General features: G+C 38.7%; 1 protein-coding gene across 2 annotated transcripts in view; it reads right to left on the reverse strand.

Moving 5' to 3' along the window:
- Nucleotides 1-23,085, reverse strand: part of CIB2 (calcium and integrin binding family member 2) — a 28,332-nt gene continuing 5,247 nt past the window's right edge. Inside the window, exons 2-6 of one of the 2 annotated variants that reach the window (XM_031055957.1) lie at nt 18,369-18,403; nt 11,435-11,546; nt 4,463-4,610; nt 4,179-4,341; nt 1-105 (exon numbers count right to left, since the gene is read on the reverse strand). In XM_031055957.1, coding sequence (XP_030911817.1) covers nt 84-105; nt 4,179-4,341; nt 4,463-4,610; nt 11,435-11,546; nt 18,369-18,403 — 480 coding nt within the window. In that variant the 3' untranslated portion in view covers nt 1-83. Of the gene's footprint in view, nt 106-4,178; nt 4,375-4,462; nt 4,611-11,434; nt 11,547-18,368; nt 18,404-23,085 lie in introns of both variants that reach the window. The other variant, XM_005419690.2, reaches the window with a different exon arrangement.

The following is a 23,085-nucleotide window of genomic DNA, read 5'->3' on the forward strand; positions in this document are numbered from 1 at the left end:
CTGAGTTCTAGGAAGCCCTCACTAGAGGACAAAAATCCCTGGAGTGCCTGAGATTCAGAAAGGTTGGACTGGCAGAAACATCTTCAGATTCTTATGTGGAAAGTACTGCAAAAGAAAGAAAAAGATTAAGACATACAAACACATTTGTCACTATGCCCACAACAGTTTCAGAAATACTGCATTTCCAATGTTTAATGTGTTGTTTCCCTGTCTGGTTCTGGCAGTTCCCAGGTATTACTAATGCCATATTCCTTTCAAACCCCATTACCCATTGTTACAGCAGGCTTCACTCTCAGACATTCAAATAAGCTGAAACTTCCAGGATGATTTATAAAACAATTTCCTGTGGAAAACGTAACCAGTCTTGTAGAACAGAACACTTAACTAGTGCCAGCTCAATCTGCCAATGCTTCCATTAAACTACAAGCAGCTTCTTAATGATAACAATTTTTAGTGAAATAAAACTATTGGGATCCAATTTTCTGAACTAGTACCTGTCATTATCATTTACAGCTTACTTCAGCTTCTGGGATAACAGCCAACTGCATAGATGTTCACTGGTTAATGATTAACAGTGTTTTCTTCTAGTCTGGAAAAAATTCCTCAATGACAGCAGTGCAAATCAAGCAACAGACTTTACTGCATCTTCATTTGCCTGACAGCAGCACAAAGCTGGCAAAGGCTGTTCTGTAGGAGATTAAACCTACACAGGGTCATTAAATAAAGGTTTGAGAAAGGAGTGATGAGAGAAGGAAAATAAGTCAACCTAGAGTGGATGAACTTGAGCTCATAGCAGGTCAAAGCCTGGATCATGGTGTCAAAGTTAATGCCTGCTGTGTATGTTAAGTAGGCGTGATAATGGGACAGCTTAAAAAAACCCCAACACGTGCTTCATAACCTGAGTGCATATTGCTATTAGAATCTGGCCTTCAAAGGTTTTCCACAGAGTAAAGAAGATATTCCTCCTCAGTAACTTCAAATCTCATGCTGCTGCTGCTGATCATTTGCAGCTGAATGAAAGTTCTCAACATTTGTCACAAGTCAGGTAAGCACCGGTCCCACATAAGAGAGCAGAGAGAAAAAAGTGTTCTATGGCTTTGTACAGATCACTGCTCAAGCAATGGCAGAGCCAGGGATAAAACCTAACTGCCTGGAATCCTACAGAATCCTACATTCCCCCCTTTATGATATGAAGAGGTGGAGACAAAAGGAAAAGAACAGAGTAAATCCTTTACTACAGACAAAAATTATCTGGGGCCTTGCAAGTTATTGAGCATTTTCAGAAGGCTCTCATACCACTTTGCCAGGATGGTATTCTGGGGTCAGATGTTCAGAATTACTGACTGCCCATGGCTTCACAGCAAAATCCCTACAAACTGCAGTTACCCAGCATCTGCAATTGCTCACTGGCAATCATTTTCAATGTGGCTACTGCTTTGGTTCCTAGGTGTTCCATTTTCACAGTTGCTGAGCAGCTGGAAGTGTAAATCATTACACTCTTGGGCTTCCTTGAATTTAAATTCTGGAATGCATTCAACTGGGCACAGAAAGTGGAGATAAGCAAAAGCAAACGAAATTGTGACTGCCTCTGGACATTGATGGGTTGGTATTTCTTCCACACGTCTGCTTAAGATTTCGAATGGCCAATTTATTTTAGATGAAAGCATGTTTTTATATCTTTTTGTAAGAAGCTAGTTCAGTTTTCCACTGGCATAGAGGGTTGGTCATCTGCTATTCAGACACTTCCTGTGCTTGGCATGCTCTGTGGTAGATTACCCAGTGAAGCTGCACAGCCCTGCCTGCCCTGTGGCTGCACACAGCCCAAGGCTATCATTTAAGACAACCATTACAGCTGAAAACTCAGAAGAAAATGAAAGGCTAGAGACAGAGCTGGAGATTAATTCACAAAGATGTAAGAAAGGATTGTTTCAGCAAATGAATAGGTAGTGTTTCCAAGACTGTTATGGCACAAAGAACTGGGAGTTTTGTGGTGAGAGATCAGCTACAGGAATTGCATTCTTGTCCCATGTCACAAAGTCTGTCACATGCTGGCAGACACTGGCTCCTGCCAGAGCGTGCTTGTTTAGGTTCAGTCCCAGTCAGGCCTTGGTGAACCTATTGTGGCACTAAACTTCAATGAATTCCATTCCAAAAGTCAAATCTCTCTTTAGAATGCAGTATTCACCCGGTACTTAAAAAATTAGAGTAAGTTCTTCAGAACAGGAAGTTCAGTATTAACAAGTATGCCAGTCTGTGATGCAGTGCATACAGGAAAAATAGAACTAACAATGTCCTAAAAAAATAAAATATCTTTACAGACAAAATGAACAGTAAACCACAGTAAGGCAGAGGTATCAAATCTTGCATGTAAATCAGTTTGGATAAAAGTAGTCTTATGACCCTATCACTTTCTTTTCCTGCAGCTGTTAACTCTTAAAATTAAAACAGAAGCCAAACTAGAGAACTCCACATTCTCAACTCTGAGGCTTTTTTCCATTACATTCTCATTTTCCAATATAGCTTCAAGACACATGTTGCTGAACCATAAGAAACATCAGATTCTTCAGAGGATTCTAATATTTTCTTTACAAATATTTCCAGCTAAGAAATTGTTTTCTTTGTACTGTTATCCCCACAGAAGCTGCTTTTATATAGAAACTGCCTGGTCAGAGGCTCTAAACCAGTGTTTTGGTTAAGAGGTGGAAGGAGATCCTTCTATATATCACCAGGAGCTCTTAGGCTTGAGGACTTCAGAGATGAATTCCATGACCCAGCTAAACTCCTGAACCTGAATGGAGGGGCAAGTCACAATTCCTCTGGAAGCCAGGGATGCCAAACATCTACCTTAAATATGCACATTGCCATCTTAAACCTGAAGGAGATATGTTGTCACAGACACAGATCCAAGTACATGTGTTTAAATTGAGCAACTGGACGCTCAGTCTTTCAATACTTGGTAGCCTCGTCCTTTGATTTTATGGGTACTCCAATTTCTCTCATCTAATCTATAATACACATCCCACTTCATCCCACTTTTTACTCATCATCTTGCCCTGCTAAATACCCAGTACTCAGTGATTTTCACTCATTTCCTCATCTTCCCAAAACATCACCTAACTGGAAAAGAAAAATAATTGTGACAGTCATTCTAATGGCTACACTGGCAAACATTCCTCTCTGCAACTTTCTCAGGAAATGACTGGACTGCACAGCATCCTCAGCTTGGAATTCTCAGTCAGCAGTTTGCGAGCCTCTACAACACAGCAGTAAAATCAGTCATGGCACAGGAAACTTCTGAAACTGCAGTTTCTACTGAATCTTCAGATCTGCCTTCAATTCTTCACATTTGATCACTGTTCTCTACCAGATTTGTAGGAGCAGCACAGCCTTTTGATTGATTAAAGGAAACCCTACCTGATCCCAGCAGCTTCTACAAGGATAGCAGTATAAAGAAGATGTTTTCTTAGCTGGAAGTATCTGTAAACAAAATATTAGAATACCTACTGAGCTGAGCCTCACCATAATGATGATACATGTCTTGCTCTAAAGGGATTTCTGTTGATACACTTGATTAGTCAAGGAATATCTGAAATGTGTAAAAGACATTCACATTGAATGTCTCCTCTCCAGAAGCTGATGTTTCTCAAGGTTCACTGGAATCATGTGCTCCTGCTTTATTGTTGAATCGCTTTTAACCTCTTTCCTCAGAAGTTTCATTCGTGAAAGAAATACTAATCTGTGTTCTGCAGGCCACTTTACAGTTCTTCAAAAAACACTTTCACAGCAAAGAGATCAATGTCTTTCTATGTATATTTCTAACATCTATACAATATTTACACACATTCCTATGCAGACAGCTGGGATCCTTGCTATAGGCTTAATCCTTGCTATAGGCTGAATTTGAGCTCATAATGGATCAAAATATTTTCCTGAACTGCACCAAGACGGGTGGAGGAGCAGGAAAGGTGATAATTAAAAGTCATTGAGCTCTTAGTCTTAAATTAGGAGAGAACTGGAATATGCCCTGGAAAAGTAAACTGAGTTAGGTAAGAAGTCATCCCCTAGTGAGTTCTCACGTAAAATACTTACGTCTGACACTTCTTGTATTAGACTGCACAATGATATTCCAAAACATACCTGCAAGTATTCAAGGGACTCTGTTTTTCTTAAAATAATACCTGAGAAAGTCTGGTGCCTTGGAAATCATGTTTTCAAAATCTGCAAATCCTAATTTCCCATCACCATCCATGTCAGCTTCTTCTATCACCTTCTCACAAACCAGAGTGATTTCCTCCTCTGTCAGCTCTTCCTTGGTCAGCTTATTGAGGGTTTTTTCCAAGTCTGCTTTACAAATGAAGTTATCCGTGTTAAAATCTAAACAATAGAAGAACCAAAGATCACCAAGTGTACCACTCATTTACTCCAAACACGAAAAGCACACCAGAGCCCCTCCACACAGTACCATAAATCTTAAAGGCATAGATTGCTTTCAGCTCTCGGGGAGCCATTTCACTGAGCACGGAGAACATATCCACAAAGTCATTGAAGCTCAGGCTCCCCTCTCCATCTTCTGAGAAAGACGACACAATCCTTTCTTTGAAGGGATTCTCCTGTGGAAGACACACATAGACTGGTATTTGGAAGATGAAAAAATCTGCAGACTCCTTGATAATGAATATTTAATTGCGTAGTTGGCTCTTTAAAGACATTTTTTTCTCCCCAAAAATGCATCAAAAAACTTACATTTGTATGCTTTAGCAAGAAGTTTCAGCAGTCCTTGCTGCTGCATAGTACCACTTCTGGCCTTTTACTTTCACTGACACATGTCAATGTCCAGCCTGTGGGTGGATTGACTAAAAATTCCAGAAATTTAAATGAAATGTAATCACCACTGGAGAGGATCCTGAAATCATTTCTAGCACCTTAGAATAAGACAATATTCTAAAACCATAAACACACAAGCAAGCATAAGAAAACCTGCTTTATCACTATGAAATCCAAAACAAATGTTTTTACAGTAAAAACCCATTGTCTTTCTCAGAGCTATACAAAACCCCAACACTAATTTGTAGCTTTATCAATAAAACTTGGAAAATCAATTCAATTTAGTTGAATATGAACAGAATGCAAACATCACTTGGGCTGTGAGCAGCATCTCATTAAATCTGTGATACAGCGTTTATCTGAAGCCAAGACACTGATTAACATACTGATCCATAAATACATACAGCTGTGGTGGTGACATATCAGGCTCACTATTTTTAATATGCATGCAGCATTTTGTTTGGCTTTTAAAGGAGCAGTACTGTGAAAGCTCAGAAGCTCAATCATATCTCCTTTTAACTTCTTTTATTTCCCTGTAAATTTAATTACCTAACAGGTATTCATAAACCATCCTATTACTTTAAATGAAATTTCAAAAACTAGCTATATTTGAGAGACAGATGACCAGAAAATGTTGTTTTTCAGTTTACTTGAATTCTTTCTTGATAATTCACACATAGAACACAATCATCTATAGAAGGCATTTTTGGTATAACTCTGGTGACTAAAAAAGTAATGACCAGGAACAAGGCTGTTTTTATGGACAGATGAAGTAGGGACCACAGAGCCTTAGGCTCAAATGACAGCCCAATAAAGTAGTCAATACTAAATACAAATTCTCCTGCAGGGTTGGATGACTGAAGGAATCCACAATTGGGAACAGGCCTACAGATTTCAAAGGATAGGAGATTAATGAGCTCACTGTTCAGATGAAGACAAAACCAGGGCAGATAAAACCAAATTAAACAGAATAGAAAAGAGGGATTCCTGAAAATAAAAAGCAGACTCAAAAAGCAAAAGGGTCACATCTCTCCAGAGCATGAGAATGAAAAATAACACCCCAGACCCAGGCAGAGGCTGAGAGAACCTCACTGTAAAAGGATATGTAGTGATCACTCATGTCTTGTGAATGATGTGTAGGTACAGCAGGTGTGCATCTGTGGGCAGCGCTCAGGTTAAAGTATCTCACTTAAATGCCTGGAAATGTCCCTGGAGATATTCATGGAATACACATTTACCTGTTTGTGGGATTTACCTGTGGTTATACACATATACCTGACCTGTTTGTGGGATATGCACACACAGACATGCAAGGAGGAACAATTGGTTCTATTGTTTCAAACTGCCAGTTTATAAATAAACCAAAGTAAGATTCATTTGGGCTGAAATATATGAAAAGGCCCACTTTCTTTCTAAAAGCACACCAAAAAATTGTGTGTTATATGTTTAATAATTGAGAATGCCAAACATCAGAATGGGCATCAAAACATGTTAGAAATTTATTTTTCATTTCTAAAATGTTGTATAGCTTTCGTTGGAACAAACCTGATGAGAAGTAAGTGTCGTGGTAACAGTAGTAAAACTGACATCTTAGAGGCAGCATTGGGTAACAAACCAGGAGCAGACAGATGCAAATATCCTTATCAGCAGTGAATATCAAGCCCAGGACTTTGTGCTTTAGAAAGACTGGGGCAGGATCTCACTGACTCAATAAGCATATTGCAGTTGCATAAGATGAGTTATTTATTTGGCATGTCAGAGGTCTTGAAAATACAGATCAATTAAGAATGAATTAAATGAACCTAAGCATACTTCTTAAGTAACTCTTTGCCAAATGGATCGCTAAAACCAAAATGAAAAATAAAATCTTTCCTCATATTGATTTCTTTCCTTTAACTTTCTCATATTATGTGTCTTCAGGCAGTATATCTGTGGCTTACACAATGGAAAGTATTAGCTTACCTTCACAGATACTTTTCACATCCTTTCTGTAATTTCATTACCTCCACTCTAAAGAGCACAGATTAGGGTTCCATCATATTTAAAGGAAGAGCCATGGGGGAAGGGAGTAAAGGGGAAAATTATATTGTTTTTTCCTAGATTGCTTTCCCATAAGCAATAATTGTTGAAAAAAAATAATCCTTTTAAAACTAGAAACTTACACTTGTCTTAAAAAGCTTTTTCTGCAGTCTCATGATAAAAACGAGAGGGGAGACAGAAACAATAAAGAATCGCTACAACCAAGAACCAAATCTGCTGTTTTGCAGATTGATGTTGTTGCTGTAGTGGCTTGAGAGAATCCTAAATGTGCAATCCATCTTTGCAAGGAATGCTTCTTTTACTCAGATAATTGTGTTTCTGTGCATTTTAAAATCTTACACAGCATCTATTCCAACATTCAGACCTTTAACAGCTTACAATAAACACAACCATTAGTTTTCTAACAAACTGAGGGTTTACTCCTGGCATTGCAGCTAAGTCACCTGTTCTATTCTTCTGTCCTCTAGTTTCCATCCCAGATTCTAGGAAAGTACTCTGGTGGCCTTTTGCCTTATCTGTTTTGTAGTTTGAAGAACTAATTTCAAGCATCCAATCCTATTCCCACAGGCTGACTGCATTTTGGAGATAAGAGGTTACAAGTGAAGTTCAAAGATAGGTCAAGTTCATTAAGTTGGAGATACTGGAGAGTCATTACAAAATGCTGCTTAATTTTTATATCCACAGAAACACAATGATGACTTTCCCTTCTGTATTTGAACATAAGTCCCCACTGACTTTAGAGAATATATTTAAAAGCACAAAGCAGACTATTTTGCAGACTATTGCAAGTCAGAATCCTTTTGGATGCTTTAATCAGGACTTTTTCAGCAATGGTAAAATCTAGCCTTTCTCAAATTTCAGGATTATTCCAAAACAGAGGGGGAAAAATTGCTATCAGACAAACATTAATATAAAAGTAGCCAAATTGTCGATTACCAAAGCTCCATAGGAAAGACTAGTGCTTCAAAAGGGAAGCATAATAAGTGCAACAGTAAATTGCACTTGGAGCAGAAAAAAGCAAGTTTCTTTGCAGGGTTTTTTTCTTAATTTTCTTGTTCCTCAAAATCAATAACCTGGGTTTTATGTTTCTATGATTATATTAATGTCATCAAACTTCTCTGCAGTGCCTGAAGGGTACTATTTAAGACATCCCTGCAGAAACCAAGGCTAAGACAGAGCTAAATTGGCACATTTATGTCTTAATGGAAAAGACCATTTTGTTCTGTCAGAAAGCAGAAGCATATTAAGTTCAACAATGACTCTTTACTGAAGTCACGACAACCAAAAACCCAAAGACTGAAGCTGTATACAGAATTGCTTAAATATTACAGAACCTACCAGCACCTCATGGGAAGATAAGGCATTGTGACAAGAACTGATTCCTAACTATGACAGGGAGGTGTACAGACAAGGCTGCAGGGGAGGTGCAGGCCTGGGGTTTGATGCAGAGAAAACAGCCCTCACCTACAGCACTTGATAAAGAGACTTCAGAGAAGCAAGAAGAGTGGTTGAAGTTTTGCTCCTCTGAAGGGATTAAAACATCCCATCATGACTAGGAACAACTAACAGAATGCATGGATGTTGAGGATGAGCTGGAGGCAAAAATTGACCAGAGCAGGGCTGGGGCTTGGGAAGATCACCCTGCCCTGGCATTACCCATTGCCCTTTACACAGAAGGCCCCCACACCGAGCAGTCCATATCATGGCTACAGTTTTTCTATATTAATTACTGCCATCTCACAGGTGTCCAGATGCCCCAAAGTTAATTGATTAGACTGGTGCCTGTGTAACCAAGATTGAGAAAATTAGAGAACAGAGACTGCAATGAAACTGATGGAGTAAAGCAGCTCTGTTAACTTCACTGTAATGGTAGACCTAATCAACTGAAAGTACCTTCCCCTTCTTTATTTATTTATTTCTTGTCCCAACTTTCAACTTTTCAGAATCAGGAGTTAGTGAATAATTCATTATCAATTAAAGAGAATGACCATCAGCATTTTTTTTCCCTTGAAACACAAAACACCTGGCTCAAAGCTTTAATGCATGAGGTAAAGATCTTTCTTTATATTAGCAGAATCTAATTTAGAAAAGTGCATTATTGATTCTATCCGTTTGTCAGAACCTGCAGTGGCATTGAGCTCAACATTGCCAGTAACTAGAAATGTAATGTGTATATGAAAAAAGCCAGGTGCATTGAAATTAGCACTAATTTTATTAGAATTCAATAGACATTTAGGTCATTTATTTCTATTTTAAGAAGTAAATGTTGTCTTTGTCTTCACCTTGATGAAAATTTACCAAAGAAAACACCATCATGATTTGTTAGGCAGTCTGGTCAAGTTGCAATGGTCAAAGATTTTTTTCTTAGTGTATGAGCTGAAGCTAGTACCTAGATCGCTTCAAAAATAAACTCTTGAGGAAATCCTCTCTCCCTCTCATCCCTGTCTGCACAGGTGCCCACAAGATGCTTCAAGAGCAAGATGGACTCCAGTTTATAACAAAGATCCCAGGCATTTTAACATCTTTTATTGTCAATGCTTTGAAAGAGTTATGGAATATCACCTAGTCTCCTCCTGCTGGGATTTTACTGGAAACAAGCTCAGTAGCTATTGAAAGCACTTTTCTCTGTGAGCTCCCAGAATTCCTGAAATAAAATGAGTGGCTTGCAAGCAATACTTCTAAGGTTCTTCCACAGACTTATGAGACCGGAGAGAGAATTTGTATAAAATTCATCACTGAGTTTGTCCTATTACTTTCATAAAGTCAAGTTCCATTACCTAGAGACATCTTCTAAAGCAGGGTGAGAAAGCCTCACAGACTTGTGATGCCCGTAGATAGATTATGACCCATAAATGATCCATTCATGATTATGATTCATACATGGAAGCCTCTTAGGAAGTCTGCCATTACCACCTAAGTTTGCTAAGCTAGCATGATATGCTCCTGTATCTCAATCTAAATATGATCCTGCATAAAATCTCTGGTTTGTATGTCAGCTTCAGTACCAGGCCTTCCATCTTGAAAGTTCTCATAAAATGAGCTGTTCCTTAAGTGTTCAATCTGCTATCACTGAAGCCAAAAAGACTCTGTGTGATCATAATTTCTCACTTCCTTTTCTAAGCTTAGCCTTGATTTGTCACAAAGCAACTCTCAGCTGTCTGGCAGTTAAAGTCTGAGGAGTCAAAGAACTGTGCCAAAGGATTCATGTTGTGCTATCAAGATCTCAGAGATGATAACATAAACCCTAAGGAATACTGATGCCATTAGAAAAAGCATAAATATATTTTGCTGAAGAAGCCCATACTTACTGTGAAAAAGAATTCTAAATTATTTCTCAGCTTCTTCAGAAACCCAAGCTGTCCATAGGCATCTGCTAAATCAGAGTCTGAAGAATAATTGAAGGATAAAAATTTTCCCAAGGTTTTCTACTGAATTAAATGATTGCATGTGTTTAATGTTTCCATTTATATGAAATGCTGGTCGAATACTTTTTAACACACATACTTTAACAAAACATGGTTCTTGTTCAACAAATTATATTATCCCAGAATAAACATACAGCAAGTGTGGTATTAAAGGAACAAAGAATTCTGTGACCTTCAACTTGAAATCTAATTCAAATGTTTTTCACTTCATGTTGACTTAGCGTTCTCTACAACTGAATGTCTAAAGCATGGCTTCTGCTTGTAAAATACCAGATATTTGAAAAAAAATACAACACTAAGGAAGAATTTCTAGATCATTAAAATTAAGTGGAAAGCCATCGATTACAAGGTTTTTATAGCATTGTTCTTAAAAAGCTTAATAATGCTTCATGCAACTATCAGATTGAGCACATAATTGTTTCCACATTATAGTAATTTACAGACATCAATCGACTAGCATATATGAAAAATAGACTGTGTGACAAAACACAACATAATTCAATGAACTGTTTAAAAATAAATGCCTGAAGTCCACATTTGTCCCATTAAAACCATAAATTCTTGAATTGTTGAACTGAGAATAAAAACAAAGTGTCTCAATTTTTTTTGCACTTATTGCCTTATACCTACTGCTTCTCTCATTTGCAGTTACATGGACTGTTTCTCCACTTCCTACCATGTAATGTCCCCATGAAAATGAAAACTCCTGATAATTAAGAAAAATAATATTTATTGTGCCTAGGTAGCTGAGAAAAAAGGGGGAAACCTTTACTTTTTATTAGCAATATTCTGCACATTGATAGCAAAATTCCTACAGACTGAGATAAGAACTTCAGATTTCTAACCAGCTCTTCATACAGAGATTCCTGTGGATATGTGGCTTCTGCGGGGCATATACACAAAAAGCAAAGATTGCTAAATTTATTTCCTATTCATTTCCTTTAACATCTACCCTAACTATCTCTGCAAGAAAGACATTCACCTGAATATTTTCCAGTTTCTGGGGCTGGTTTTGCCCTTGAATAATAACAGGAAGGGGAAGACCTTTGCATGCCACAGAGCTTCTGGATATCAATTTTGGAAAAAGGTCTGGCAGATGAGCTAGAGAAGTTAAGATACAGTTTGCAAGCAGTCAAAAGTGATACCTTCAGCTCCGGCATGTTTATTATAAGCTGCATAGGTAGTTTAACATCTGGGTCCTTTGTGTAGTCCATGGGCACAACGTTTGGTGCCATTTCATAGTATCGGCCATGCAACCTGTAAACAAGCAGAAACAAACAGCCAATAACCAATTTTAAATAACCAATTCCATTCAGACAGTAATCACGTACAAATTCGTCTTGCAGCTCTAGTCATTGGTTTTAGTGCACAAGTCTGAGCCCACCAAATTGCCATCTTTCTGAAAAAAAGAGGGCTTTGATGCAGTATCCAGCAGGCACATGTTTCTCGAGGTCTGTAACTGAGCAGTTTCACACTATGTCTATGCAACATTTAGGCACTGCCAGTATGTGCACAGAAGGCCTGAACCAAGGCATGTACTGCAAAATGCAATTCTTATCATATGTGGAAGTTAAGTCTTACACCTAATTCATAAACTGCTTAGGACAGAAAGCGCCCTTTTGTCATGTCCTATGTATTAACACAGTGTATTCTGATCTCTCAGTAGGGCATATGTACTACTTGTATACATTATAAAGCTGTATCTTGTGACTTACTTTCCTTTTAACAAAAAGTCCTGCTTGCTCACTAGGCATACTAACAATTACATATAGAGATTACTGTGTTTTAACAGCAGAATATAAATAAAACAGTAATACAGGAAGAAATGCCTCAGCAACCCCTTCATTTCCCCAGCTTTACCTGCAGCAGATCCGCACCCAACTGAACTTCAGGTTCCTGTGTGTAAATAAACTCAAAAACTAGGGTAAAATAATCTACAGGCATCTGTTTTCTCATCATTATGATGTGCCACAAAGAACACGTAAAATGACACACAGAAACACATTTTTTCTGCATTGTAGGAAACTGATGTCCTTATCCTGCACAGCAATATTTTATGCCATACCAGAAATTGGATATCCACTATCTCAGCACATTTCAGCTGCTAACCACAGCTCACCCTGACATTTCATAAATACTCTGTAATTCAAGATGCAATAGCCATTTCCTTCTCTAACAATTGATTTCTCTGTTGTAAACAGCAGCTAAAAAGATGCTCCTAAATACAACAGAAAAAGCAACTTAAAAAGAAAAACTTAAAAGAAAAAAAAACTTTCAAGTCCAATGTCCATCTATGGGTTACCTACTTTTTTAAAAGCTAGAATACTGAAATGGTGTTCTAGTCTCCTTATTGGCAAAACTTGACCATTGTGGAAAACATTCAGAAATTCAGGAGCTGACGATCCCTGCTTATTTTAACTGTCAAGATTAAGAATGTGCAGTGGGGTTCAGGAAACTGATGTGTTTGAAAATAAAGACATTTTCACAGTTAGCTCCTTGAGGTTACTGAAACAGTTGTGACAGCAGCAGAAGAAAATGGGGGTTTAATTTTTCTATTAAATTAATCAATAAAGGCAGAACAAGACTTACGCCTGTAGACAGCAGTAGTTTTAAAATCAGCTGCCCATCAAACAATGAAAACCAAAAGTACTGTGTTCAGTAAAAAGCCCACAACACAGTTTTGTCCCCACAGCCTACTTTTGATTGATGATAACTTTCATTTTACTACTTTGGGTCTTTTACATGGCAAAAGGTAGGTCAGAGTCTGTTTTTACTTCGCGAGGGTGAAGGATCCTAGAGTCAGCAAGGATGACGCTGTGGGAATTTGCTGGATATAGTTTGGGATGTCGCTTACAACAGAGCCTCCTGCTCTACCTGAATAGATTCAAAAAAAGAGATTTCTAAGCTTACACCCTGCAGCAACCATTTAAATCCACTACTGAGCTTTGGGAGCGAGTCAAACTGTAGCCAAGGTCACCAGTGGGTGTGTTAAAACACAGAGCAGCCCTTCCTTGGCCTGGTGTACACTCATCTCCAGCATTAAATGTAATGACAACACATTACAGCTGGCTGAGCTGCCCTTTTAACAGGAACTCTGCACTGAAGGAGTGCTGAAAACAAAAGATAAAAGCTTGCAATGGCTCATTGATTAGAAATAAGGAGAGGCTTTAAAGTGGCCTTTAGAAATGAATGAACATCTTCCCAATTTGGGTCCCACAGCAACAGTCACTTGATTTATGCTGTAAGGGGGAAACATTTTTATTCAGCAATATATATCCTATTTATTCCTGAGTAAAAGGGATGCATTCAAAGACTTGTATATTACACTCAAGACCATCTCAAGGAGTAAATTCTAGATTGCTTGGCGTTGTTCTGCACTGTCAGAAAAAGAATAGCAAATGGCTTAACTAGAGCAATGAAAGCAGGCAGTGAGTGCTGATGGGCAGTCCCACAACGGGTTCACAGGAGCCATGGCATGACCTGGCTATGCACTCGTTGTACAGGATGGAACAACCTGTGCCTGCAGCAAGACCAGAAGGGCACAGCTGCTGTTCAGTTGTACTTTTGGTTATTCACCACAATCAGAGCTATAGGCTTCTGTCCAGATGCCAGAGCTGAATGGAACAGCTGGAGAAGGACTTTGTGTAATACACAGAGAAGAATTCACCACTCCAGAGACCAGCAGAGAATTGACAAGTCAACATAAAGCCCTGGAAAGAGCCAGGTCTCATCAATCAGCCCTTCCAAGCACCTGAGATGGCTGGAAGTAAAAGAAGCAGCAGCATTGAAGATGAGACCGCACAGAATGCAGGACAGAATGCACTGATGGGAACTGATTTACAACCCTTGCTACAGAGGCTGTAGCCCTGTACTGATGCAAATCAGTGAACTGCACATGCTCTCTTGTCCTGTAGTCCTTTAATGGACAGCTGGGGAACAGAGCCAGACAGACCAAAACCTACAGGTCTGCCACACAGGGAGAAAAAGTTGCTATAGCTCAAAAAGAAGGAGGTTCTTTAATCTGGGGCCTTCGGGGCAACTGAAATAGCACTTGGAGGGTCTCAGATTTATGTCATACTTGCACAAACTGTTTTTGCAACAATAAATGTTACACATGGTAATGGAGGCATAAATCCCTGTGCTGCACCAATTCCTCAGTGAATTATTGCTTCCAAAGATTGCAAGAGGTTAGAACAGTCCATTAGAGAACGTGGTCTACCATGTGAAGCTGAAACCAAAATGACAGGAAACCTGATACAAGGAAATTCAGTCAGAAACTGAAACCACAACTCAGTGAATTGCCACAGTTTGACAAACAGATAAACAACAAAGGACAGTGAGAAACACAAGCAGAAAGAGTTGAAAGTTGAAGGAATTCTGTTACTGATATGCCTTTCCCCTTTTATAAATTCCAGTTGAAGTTATTTTCATTGTATCAATAAAACACAGTAACTGGGCACTGAAATCAGATTTATAAAAAGGCAGCATAATAAGATGAGAAAAAGTGGATAGATGAGTCTTCTGCTAGTTTTTAGTTAGCGTGTAAAGCAGAGCAGCTGTACAGGGGAGCCCAGAACTGGACACAGTACAGCAGCACTCTGCACTCCATGCAGATCAACACTGACAGGGATTCTCTCCTCTCAATCTGTTTTAAATATAATACAGGAGAAGTTTATGGTATGGAAATACAGGGACTGCCTAAAATCCTTTTTTTTTTTCTTTTTCATTCCTGGAGGATTCAGAAACATTTTTAATAAGAAGAATGGCAACATAATTATCAAGAGGATCAACAGTAGCTTCAGGATATATGTTCTTTGTGTATATAGTTTCTTGCCTAAAACTCAGGAAGATTCCTAAGGGTATAGAGCTACTAATTTCATTCTTTTGGCTGATGCCTTTTCCTCCAAAGCTGACAAAGGGCAATTCCCCTTTCTGCATACAAAACTTCAAACTCTTTAAAAGAAAAACAGGAGTTGTTTTCTAACTCCTTCCTCCAAGCAGTTTGCTGCATTTGCTCCCTTATAAGGAAGCTTTCCAGACACTTGAAGGAGCCACTGCTTAATCCTCTAGCAGATTTCAGATGTAAAATCCACTATTCAGCTGGATTGGCTAGAAGGGCTCCTGTCACCTCCCCCTTCATCCATCAAGAACACACCATGAGACAGGCAGAGAAGAGAAGGGAACAGAAGAACTATTTTTCTTCTACCAAAAGGTTCAAAGGTTTGCTGATGTCCCAAATGGTGCCCAGCTTGGTCATTTAGTGCCATGTTCCCCTGGCAGTTGTCTAACTAGGTTAAGTCACTGTCAAGTAACACAACTTGAATTGACAACTTTTGTGCTTTTTGCCTAGGACAGACATCCAAAAACACCTGCATCTGAGTGTTTCTTTGGGTGCCAAACTGCACCAGTCTACAGGGAGAAGCAGAAACAGATGGGCTGATGAACAGTTAAGCATTATTGCTAGAGTGAAAGCTTGTCTGCCAGAAAATCAGATTTGTAAAACTGACTAAGAGAAATAATGCCTTATGAGAGACAACTCAACCATTTGTTCCCATTTACAATCACAAGAGAGGCACATTACACAAACAGATTCATTCCTATAACTAAAGTGGTTTTTCCAACTTTTCTTCGCATCCTTTTTTTTTCTTTTTATTCCTGTTCCTCTCTACAGGATGTTTTCCAGGATAACAAACCTTTTTTAAATTGTGATGCCCCAAACTGGACACTCTATTCCTACTGAGGTCGCAGTACTGCTAACTGGAATTCTCCCATTTTATAAACACTGCTGAGGTGAATGCATTTTAGAAATGCATTTCTCTTTTTTGCAAGAGCATTGTGAGGCTGGTGTTGTTAAAATGCTGCTCTCTACAGGATGTTTTCCAGGATAACAAACCTTTTTTAAATTGTGATGCCCCAAACTGGACACTCTATTCCTACTGAGGTCGCAGTACTGCTAACTGGAATTCTCCCATTTTATAAACACTGCTGAGGTGAATGCATTTTAGAAATGCATTTCTCTTTTTTGCAAGAGCATTGTGAGGCTGGTGTTGTTAAAATGCTGCTCACTTTGCTCAGATCTCTAACCCCCCAGCCCATCATTTTGATACACTCCATTCTGCACTTGCAAACTTTTTCTCAGTTCTTAGGACTTGAGTGTGTGAATTTTCTTTTGCTCACTTTGACTCCAGTAATTTCTCTAACATACTGTTGAAAAAGCTCATCTCGATCTTTATAGCATCTCCAACTCACTTCACCTCAATGTTTCTTGCCATTCTCACCAATTTTCTATGTTCAGGAATATTTTGACCAAGAGTTCAGTGCACTTACACAAGCAGAAAAGGACTACTACAGACTGGAATATGTAGAAGTCTTTACCAAAATGAAGACATGTTGCAGCTGCTTCTTTTCTCTGACTTACAAAAGCAGATACTCTCAGGAAGATTTGCTTTTAACAGATCTGCAGTGGCTGCCTCTGAGCATGTATTAAGTTCTAGGCACTTACAGACTGATTGTGTACCAGTGTGTTCTGGCATCTCTCCATGCAGAAAAGTTGTGTCCTGAAGCTACACACATTGGTCTAAATTTCCACATTCTCCTTAAGAAAACTGGGGCATGTTTTCAAAGCCCTAACACCAACAAAGCAACCAGTACCAGCTCTAAAAATTTGTCAGCTGTCCAATAATATTTTACATAATGTTTTGTGATAACATAAATATGTCTACAATAACAAACATTCTTTAATATGTTCTTGCCCTGGGCCCATGACTGAATGTTCATAGCTGCAATCAGCACTTCCAAAAATTAACCATCTTTAACCAAGACTTAGGAATGCATTTAGGTTTTCTGGTGATAAACAGCTATCAAACGCCAGTAGTGAGCTATGGTTTCTATTTTTCTCTTTCACCAGGTGCACTTGCCTCTGCTGCAGTCTTACTTTATATTTTTACCTAGTTCCATTTTCAGCATTTTGTGTTAAACTTTTCTTCACTTTAAATTAATAAGTTATACTATTTTCTAATAATTTGCACATTATCCAAGCTCAGATTACTAATCAAAAAATGTATCTTCAACCCCTCTGACCATAGCCTGTATTTATGCTGACTGGAGCTGCTGTTGACACCAAAGCCTTGCACTCCAAAGTCAGTATGTAAGTCAATCTAACAGCTTACTGGTAGGGAAATGCTCCCTTCACTTTCAGTTGCATTTCCTTGCTGTGGCTCTCATGCCAGCTTTGGCACTCATCTGATCCTTCAGAGAGCTGATTCAGCTTATTAAACCAGCAGAAAATAGATTTACCTTTGTTTGGGGTTTTGATGGGCTACTTTCCCTGTAGGGACAGATAAAAACACTTAGCCCATTTCACCTAATTGCAGTCTCACGCTGGTTTACATCAGTTTATAGCAATCTAAATTGAAGCTGCCATATTCATTCCTTCATCCCCACCTACACAACAGTCATTAACAGCCATGCAAATGGATGGTGAGACAGACAGGGCTTTCTTTTTTTTTCTTTTTGTAAGGATGCTCCTTGTTGGATCATCTCACTAAAGTCGGCAGCTGCACAAGAAATTCAGTTCAGCCTAAAGAGGACTCAACCTGCATTTCCTCCCTATCAGCCCTGTGAGCATCCTGCAGGGTAAATAAGTGCCCAGCAGTACCTGGCTGCCCTTTCACTGAGACAGGGAGATGCTAAATCAGTAAGTGCTAATTAACCAGGGAGTCATAACCCATTTTATTCCTGCTCACTAAAACTTCACCTCAGACATGTAGAAACACCTCTGGACTCTACACTGACTGCAGGATGTGCCCTCACTGGTATCATTGAGCGGAAAAGCAGCAAATCCCTTTCATACAAGTCATTGGCTCAACCCTAAAATAGTCTATGATACTCACTTTAAGCTAATCACCACCTTATGACAATTATACATTATAAGTGTATCTTAAATTCAATCCTACTTTACTCTATACAATTAATTCCTGCAGAATAACAGGCTTTATCTGGTTTCCTCACAAATCAGATAAAAAGATTTAGCTTCTTCCACATGGATCACAAAGGAGAAATTTAAAAGAGTTTACTTACCGAAGGATTTCCTTCCGAGTAAAGAACGTGCAGTCCTGTTAAAGAAACAAAATATGTCATTGTACTACATTGAAAACAACTGCAAAGAGTTATTTCTCAACTTTTGGAAGGAAACTCAGATCTGACAGAGAAACATTAAAGATGCTGTTTGGGTGCCATCTACATTTGAATCAGAAAGCAATATACACTATAAAATAGCAGAAATGTTTCAAGAATAGGCCTATCAGTAAAAAGAAAGATATTGATAGTGTGATAGCTCAGGAGGAAAAACCAGGTGGCTGAGATACTTCTCCAATGTGGAATGACCAGACTAGAAACAAAGTAAAATCTAAAATAGAAGGTATATGCCAAAAGTATTCACTAAAAGAATATGGAAAACTACAAACAACAATCTGTTGTTGATGACAAAACCTGTCTTTTTACTTTAAGTATCCCCCTGCTGGAGACAACGGGAGACAATTATTTATTTTAATAATAAAATTATGTGGTTATTTATTAGTTATTAACCCTTCTTGCTAACAATCACTTTGCACTGTAGTCACTTTGCTGAAGGCAGCAACTCCTCTCTTTTAGGAGCATGGATAAATGGATAGCTCGTGCCCTGAACAGCAGCAAACCATTCAGCTCTCCCTGTGCTATCACAGAACTAGAAATAACTAAAATGCAAATGTAGAGCTTGATGGACTTGAGAGAAAAGCATACAAGCATTCACTTGCATTCTAAATGGCTCTGTGATGTGACTAAATTGACATTGGTTTAATTCACTTAATGAATACCTCTTCTATACTAGAATTCAAACACTTCACCAAAGAACCAGAATATGAGCAATGGCAGAGTTTGCATTTCATGCTTTTCTATTTCAGTCACAAAAAAAATACAATTTCACGTGCTGTGAGGAAACAATAATCAGTCCCATCCCATTCAAAAACAATCCCTTAATCTCCACTCTTACCTAGTATGTATTTAATGGAAATTCTGCCCTGCACCCAAGACTAGGAACACCAGTGGTAATGAAATATTTGATAATCAGTTGAGAATATCATTCATTGATTCAGAGAATATGTAACTTGATCTTTGAGCCAGCTCCTGAGGGTGTGTATATATAGGGGACAGCCACCAACACAGAAAATTCTTCCTGATTACCCACCTCTCTCACAGGCCCATGTGATGTGGCAGGGCATTTGCCTAACCATTCAGCTCTTTGTAATTTCCCCCCTTTAATGGAAAGACATTTAGAATATATCATCTTTGAAAATCAGCTTGTGACAAGACAACAGTATCAGACTTGGTAAGTCATACTTAAAGGGTACAAACAAGTACTTTGTCTCTACAAGTCCTGCTCTTCAGTCAACTAGTGAGAAAGTATTTCTTTCTCAAGCTGAGACTCACTGGGGCTAAATGCCTGCTTCTTCCAAGGAGGGGAGAAGCAAAGGATCCCTTGCTGGCAGAGGCAAACAGCCCATCTCGGGTGTCCAGGAACGCGATCGGTCCCGCAGGTATCAATTATTGAGCTGCCTTGCTCTCCTCCATACAAAGTGCCCGGAGCAGCAGCTCTTCCTTCAGTGGATTGTGCAGTTACAAAACCCAGGAGGAAGCACCTTGGGAGCTGCTGACACTGATGTCACATTGTCTGCAACTGCACAAAGTGACATTGGAGCCAGCTGGTCAAGTCTTCCTTAATTCCACACAATCAACGCAGTCAAACTGTCACTTAAGGATGCTTCATTTACTAAGAAAGAGCAGGTGTTATCTCACAAATAACTGTAGTGCCCTCAGCAGCAATCATCTGTAATTATACAGGCTGGGGAAAACAGCAGCCACTTAACTAGAAAGCTGACAGGAAAGTGATATACAAATGGAGACAAAGATTAAAAGGAGAAGTTACCCTTTACCTTGCAGAAGTCCTGCAAAAATGCTATTGGAAGACAAACTACGTCAGATAATGAACCATTTTTGCTGACACTCCACACATTTTTTATATTTTATTCTTAGTTGCACCATGATGCTGACAATAAACACTGCTGCCTGCCTGTTTTTTGATCAACAAGTTTTTTACTAATGTAACCTAAACCCCACTAATACTGAAAATCTCTATAGCAGAAGCAGTTGCAACTATCTATCTGACCACTGTTACTGACAGCTCTATTTCAATTACACCTGCCAATTGCATGGACTTGTCAGGGATGAAAGTTGCCAAAAAAATTTAAGAATGGTCTCACTCTTAAGAGAGATGTTAAAGCTGCTCGGGTCAAAGCACCACAAACTCACTGTGACCTGGCCTATACTTGTGATCCACCAGATGATACCAGCTATGAAACAATTTACCATAAAAAAGCCTGTCTGGTGTCAAATGCCTGCTGGCAAGTGCAAAACCACAGCTCCATGTGACCTCTGATAGGGAAGTCCAGCCATCCCTCTTGCTTCTTGCACCCTTTTATTTCTGCCTGTTCCTTTATGCAGACTTCACCTTGATGAACACAATAACTGCATCAGAGAATTCTGAAGGAAGGAACGAATGTGTTTGTAAATGAACCTAGCAGTAATGGACATATTTTCAGCTTGGATCATTTCCTTTGAGTGACTTAGAATATAGCATTGGCAGTGCTGGTACAAGAGACAAACAAAGGTGAAACAAGTATCTATTGATGGCAGGAAAGGGGTGCAGGACTGAGTTAATTTTCCATTTTTTTGAAATCACAGCTCTCAGTTGGATTAAAATCATGATGGAAAAAAGGTCTAAACAACAGAATTACATTTTATAGTTGCTGGAACTTCAGCAATTTAATTCCAATTTAATTAAAGACTTGGCCAAAGAAACACAGAGGTGAATCATCCAATTTTCTTCTGGCTACTTCATTCATACAGAAAAAATATATAATGAAGGAAAAGAAATAGTAAATTAACATGCTAAATTCACTTTCTCATAAGGAAAGGTGAAGTTGGCTCTGGAAAGCATTTGTCATTTATGCACATGACAACTTTGATTTTCCTGCAAGCCAGAGATATCACAGAACACATTTGCTATTTTGTGGATTGTATTTGAGTTTACTAAGAGCACAAAAAGCAACCTGTCTGTTCTGTCTACACTAAGATGTCTGGGAGTCCTGCTAGAAAAGCAGGAACTGAATACAAAACAAATATTACCAGAGTTTTCATAATTCTTATCAGTTCAACATTACAGCAAGAATTGATCCTGGGAATTATTGCCTTTATTTCTAGTGCTATACAATGGCCTGAAAAACTTCTGCTAACAGGCCCTCAGGGGCTTTAGCTTCTTGAGAACAGAGGCTTTGCCTTGACAGTTCACTTATTCCAGCCCCTGAGAACAAACATGCACCTTTTCCAAGCTAACTCTCCTGCCCAGTCTGTCCTCATGCCCTTAATAACCCAGTAAATTACAAGTCCAACATGGGATCGCTGATGGTTGTTTGGAGGTAAGATACCACTAAAACAAATCTGCAATTATCTACTTAACATCTTGTAAAAATGTGAATAAAACCAAGCAAACAGAAAATAAATTTCCCATTGATTTCCAGGAGATCATGATCTTGTATAATGGGACTTGATTCTCAAATTTAGCATTTAGATGGCTTAACTACTTCTTAAAATACTTTGCAGATAGAAGAGGCAGACAGCTGGTGTATTTAGGTTCCATGGGTAGCTTGGCTCATGGCTGGTGATTGGACTTTCTGCAAGTCACTCAGCATTGCTTGTAAAGTTTTGCTTAACAGTCTCTGCTCTTAAAACTTAATTTTTATAGCAGAACAGCATGCACATGCTGTTAGCTTTATTCTTATATTTCCTATGTCAGATGAATGCAGATTTATGACAGAACAGACTGAAATATGGTGGTCCACCACCTTGTCCAGTCATCTGCAGGACTTGACTGCAAACTCCTTGGTTGGTTCTGCTTTGTATTGAGTTCTACAGTGATTTGAACAAAGCAAAAAAGGAGAGAGAGATGCTCTGACAATGCTGCTACTGAACTGTCTCTAGAGCGTCCATCCAGCACACCAGGAGGTGTGGCTCCACTCAGCCCATGCCAGTTCCTGAGAGCAGCACCCAGCTTATGAATGGCAACAGAGTCCTGTGAATGGGAGGTTACCAATCACCACTCCCAGAAACAAGTACTGTGCATAAAGTACAGCTCTGAAACAAAGCTAACTTCATGGCAGTATGCAAAACATTCCCCTACAGAACAAAAACTGGAGAAATGAACAACAGAATGGAAGAACAGAAATACACAAATATGCTGTGAAACAGTATTTCTGAAAGTCATTAAATGCATATTCCTCTTCTAAGAAAAAACATATATATTCTGCTTCGTATATGTATAGTTTCATAAGGTCAGGTTTACTTTGATCCCGGAACAGATTAATTGGAAACTTTTATAAATACAAAAATAATATTAATCAGTCTTATAAAATCACTGCAAATTAAAAAAAAAACAGCTTCAAAGATAATACAGACACTGTAAACCACAGCTATCTGAGAGAGCAGCTCTTAAAAAATGCTAGCTATTAGATCCTGCAGCACCTTAAAAGGTAGTAGCTAAAGCAAATTACTTCAGAGGTTTCATTTTTAAAATTTTAAATGACATTTTGTACTGTGCCAAAGCACAAAATGTGTGTAAGAGCATTTAATCAAAACATCATCAAAATATCGTCCTGTGAAGCAACCAAGAATCTGGTACCAGACAGTAGCAAATGAACTCTTA

The sequence above is a fragment of the Geospiza fortis genome, unplaced genomic scaffold, assembly GCF_000277835.1.
Source record: "Geospiza fortis unplaced genomic scaffold, GeoFor_1.0 scaffold171, whole genome shotgun sequence".
NCBI lineage: Eukaryota > Metazoa > Chordata > Aves > Passeriformes > Thraupidae > Geospiza > Geospiza fortis.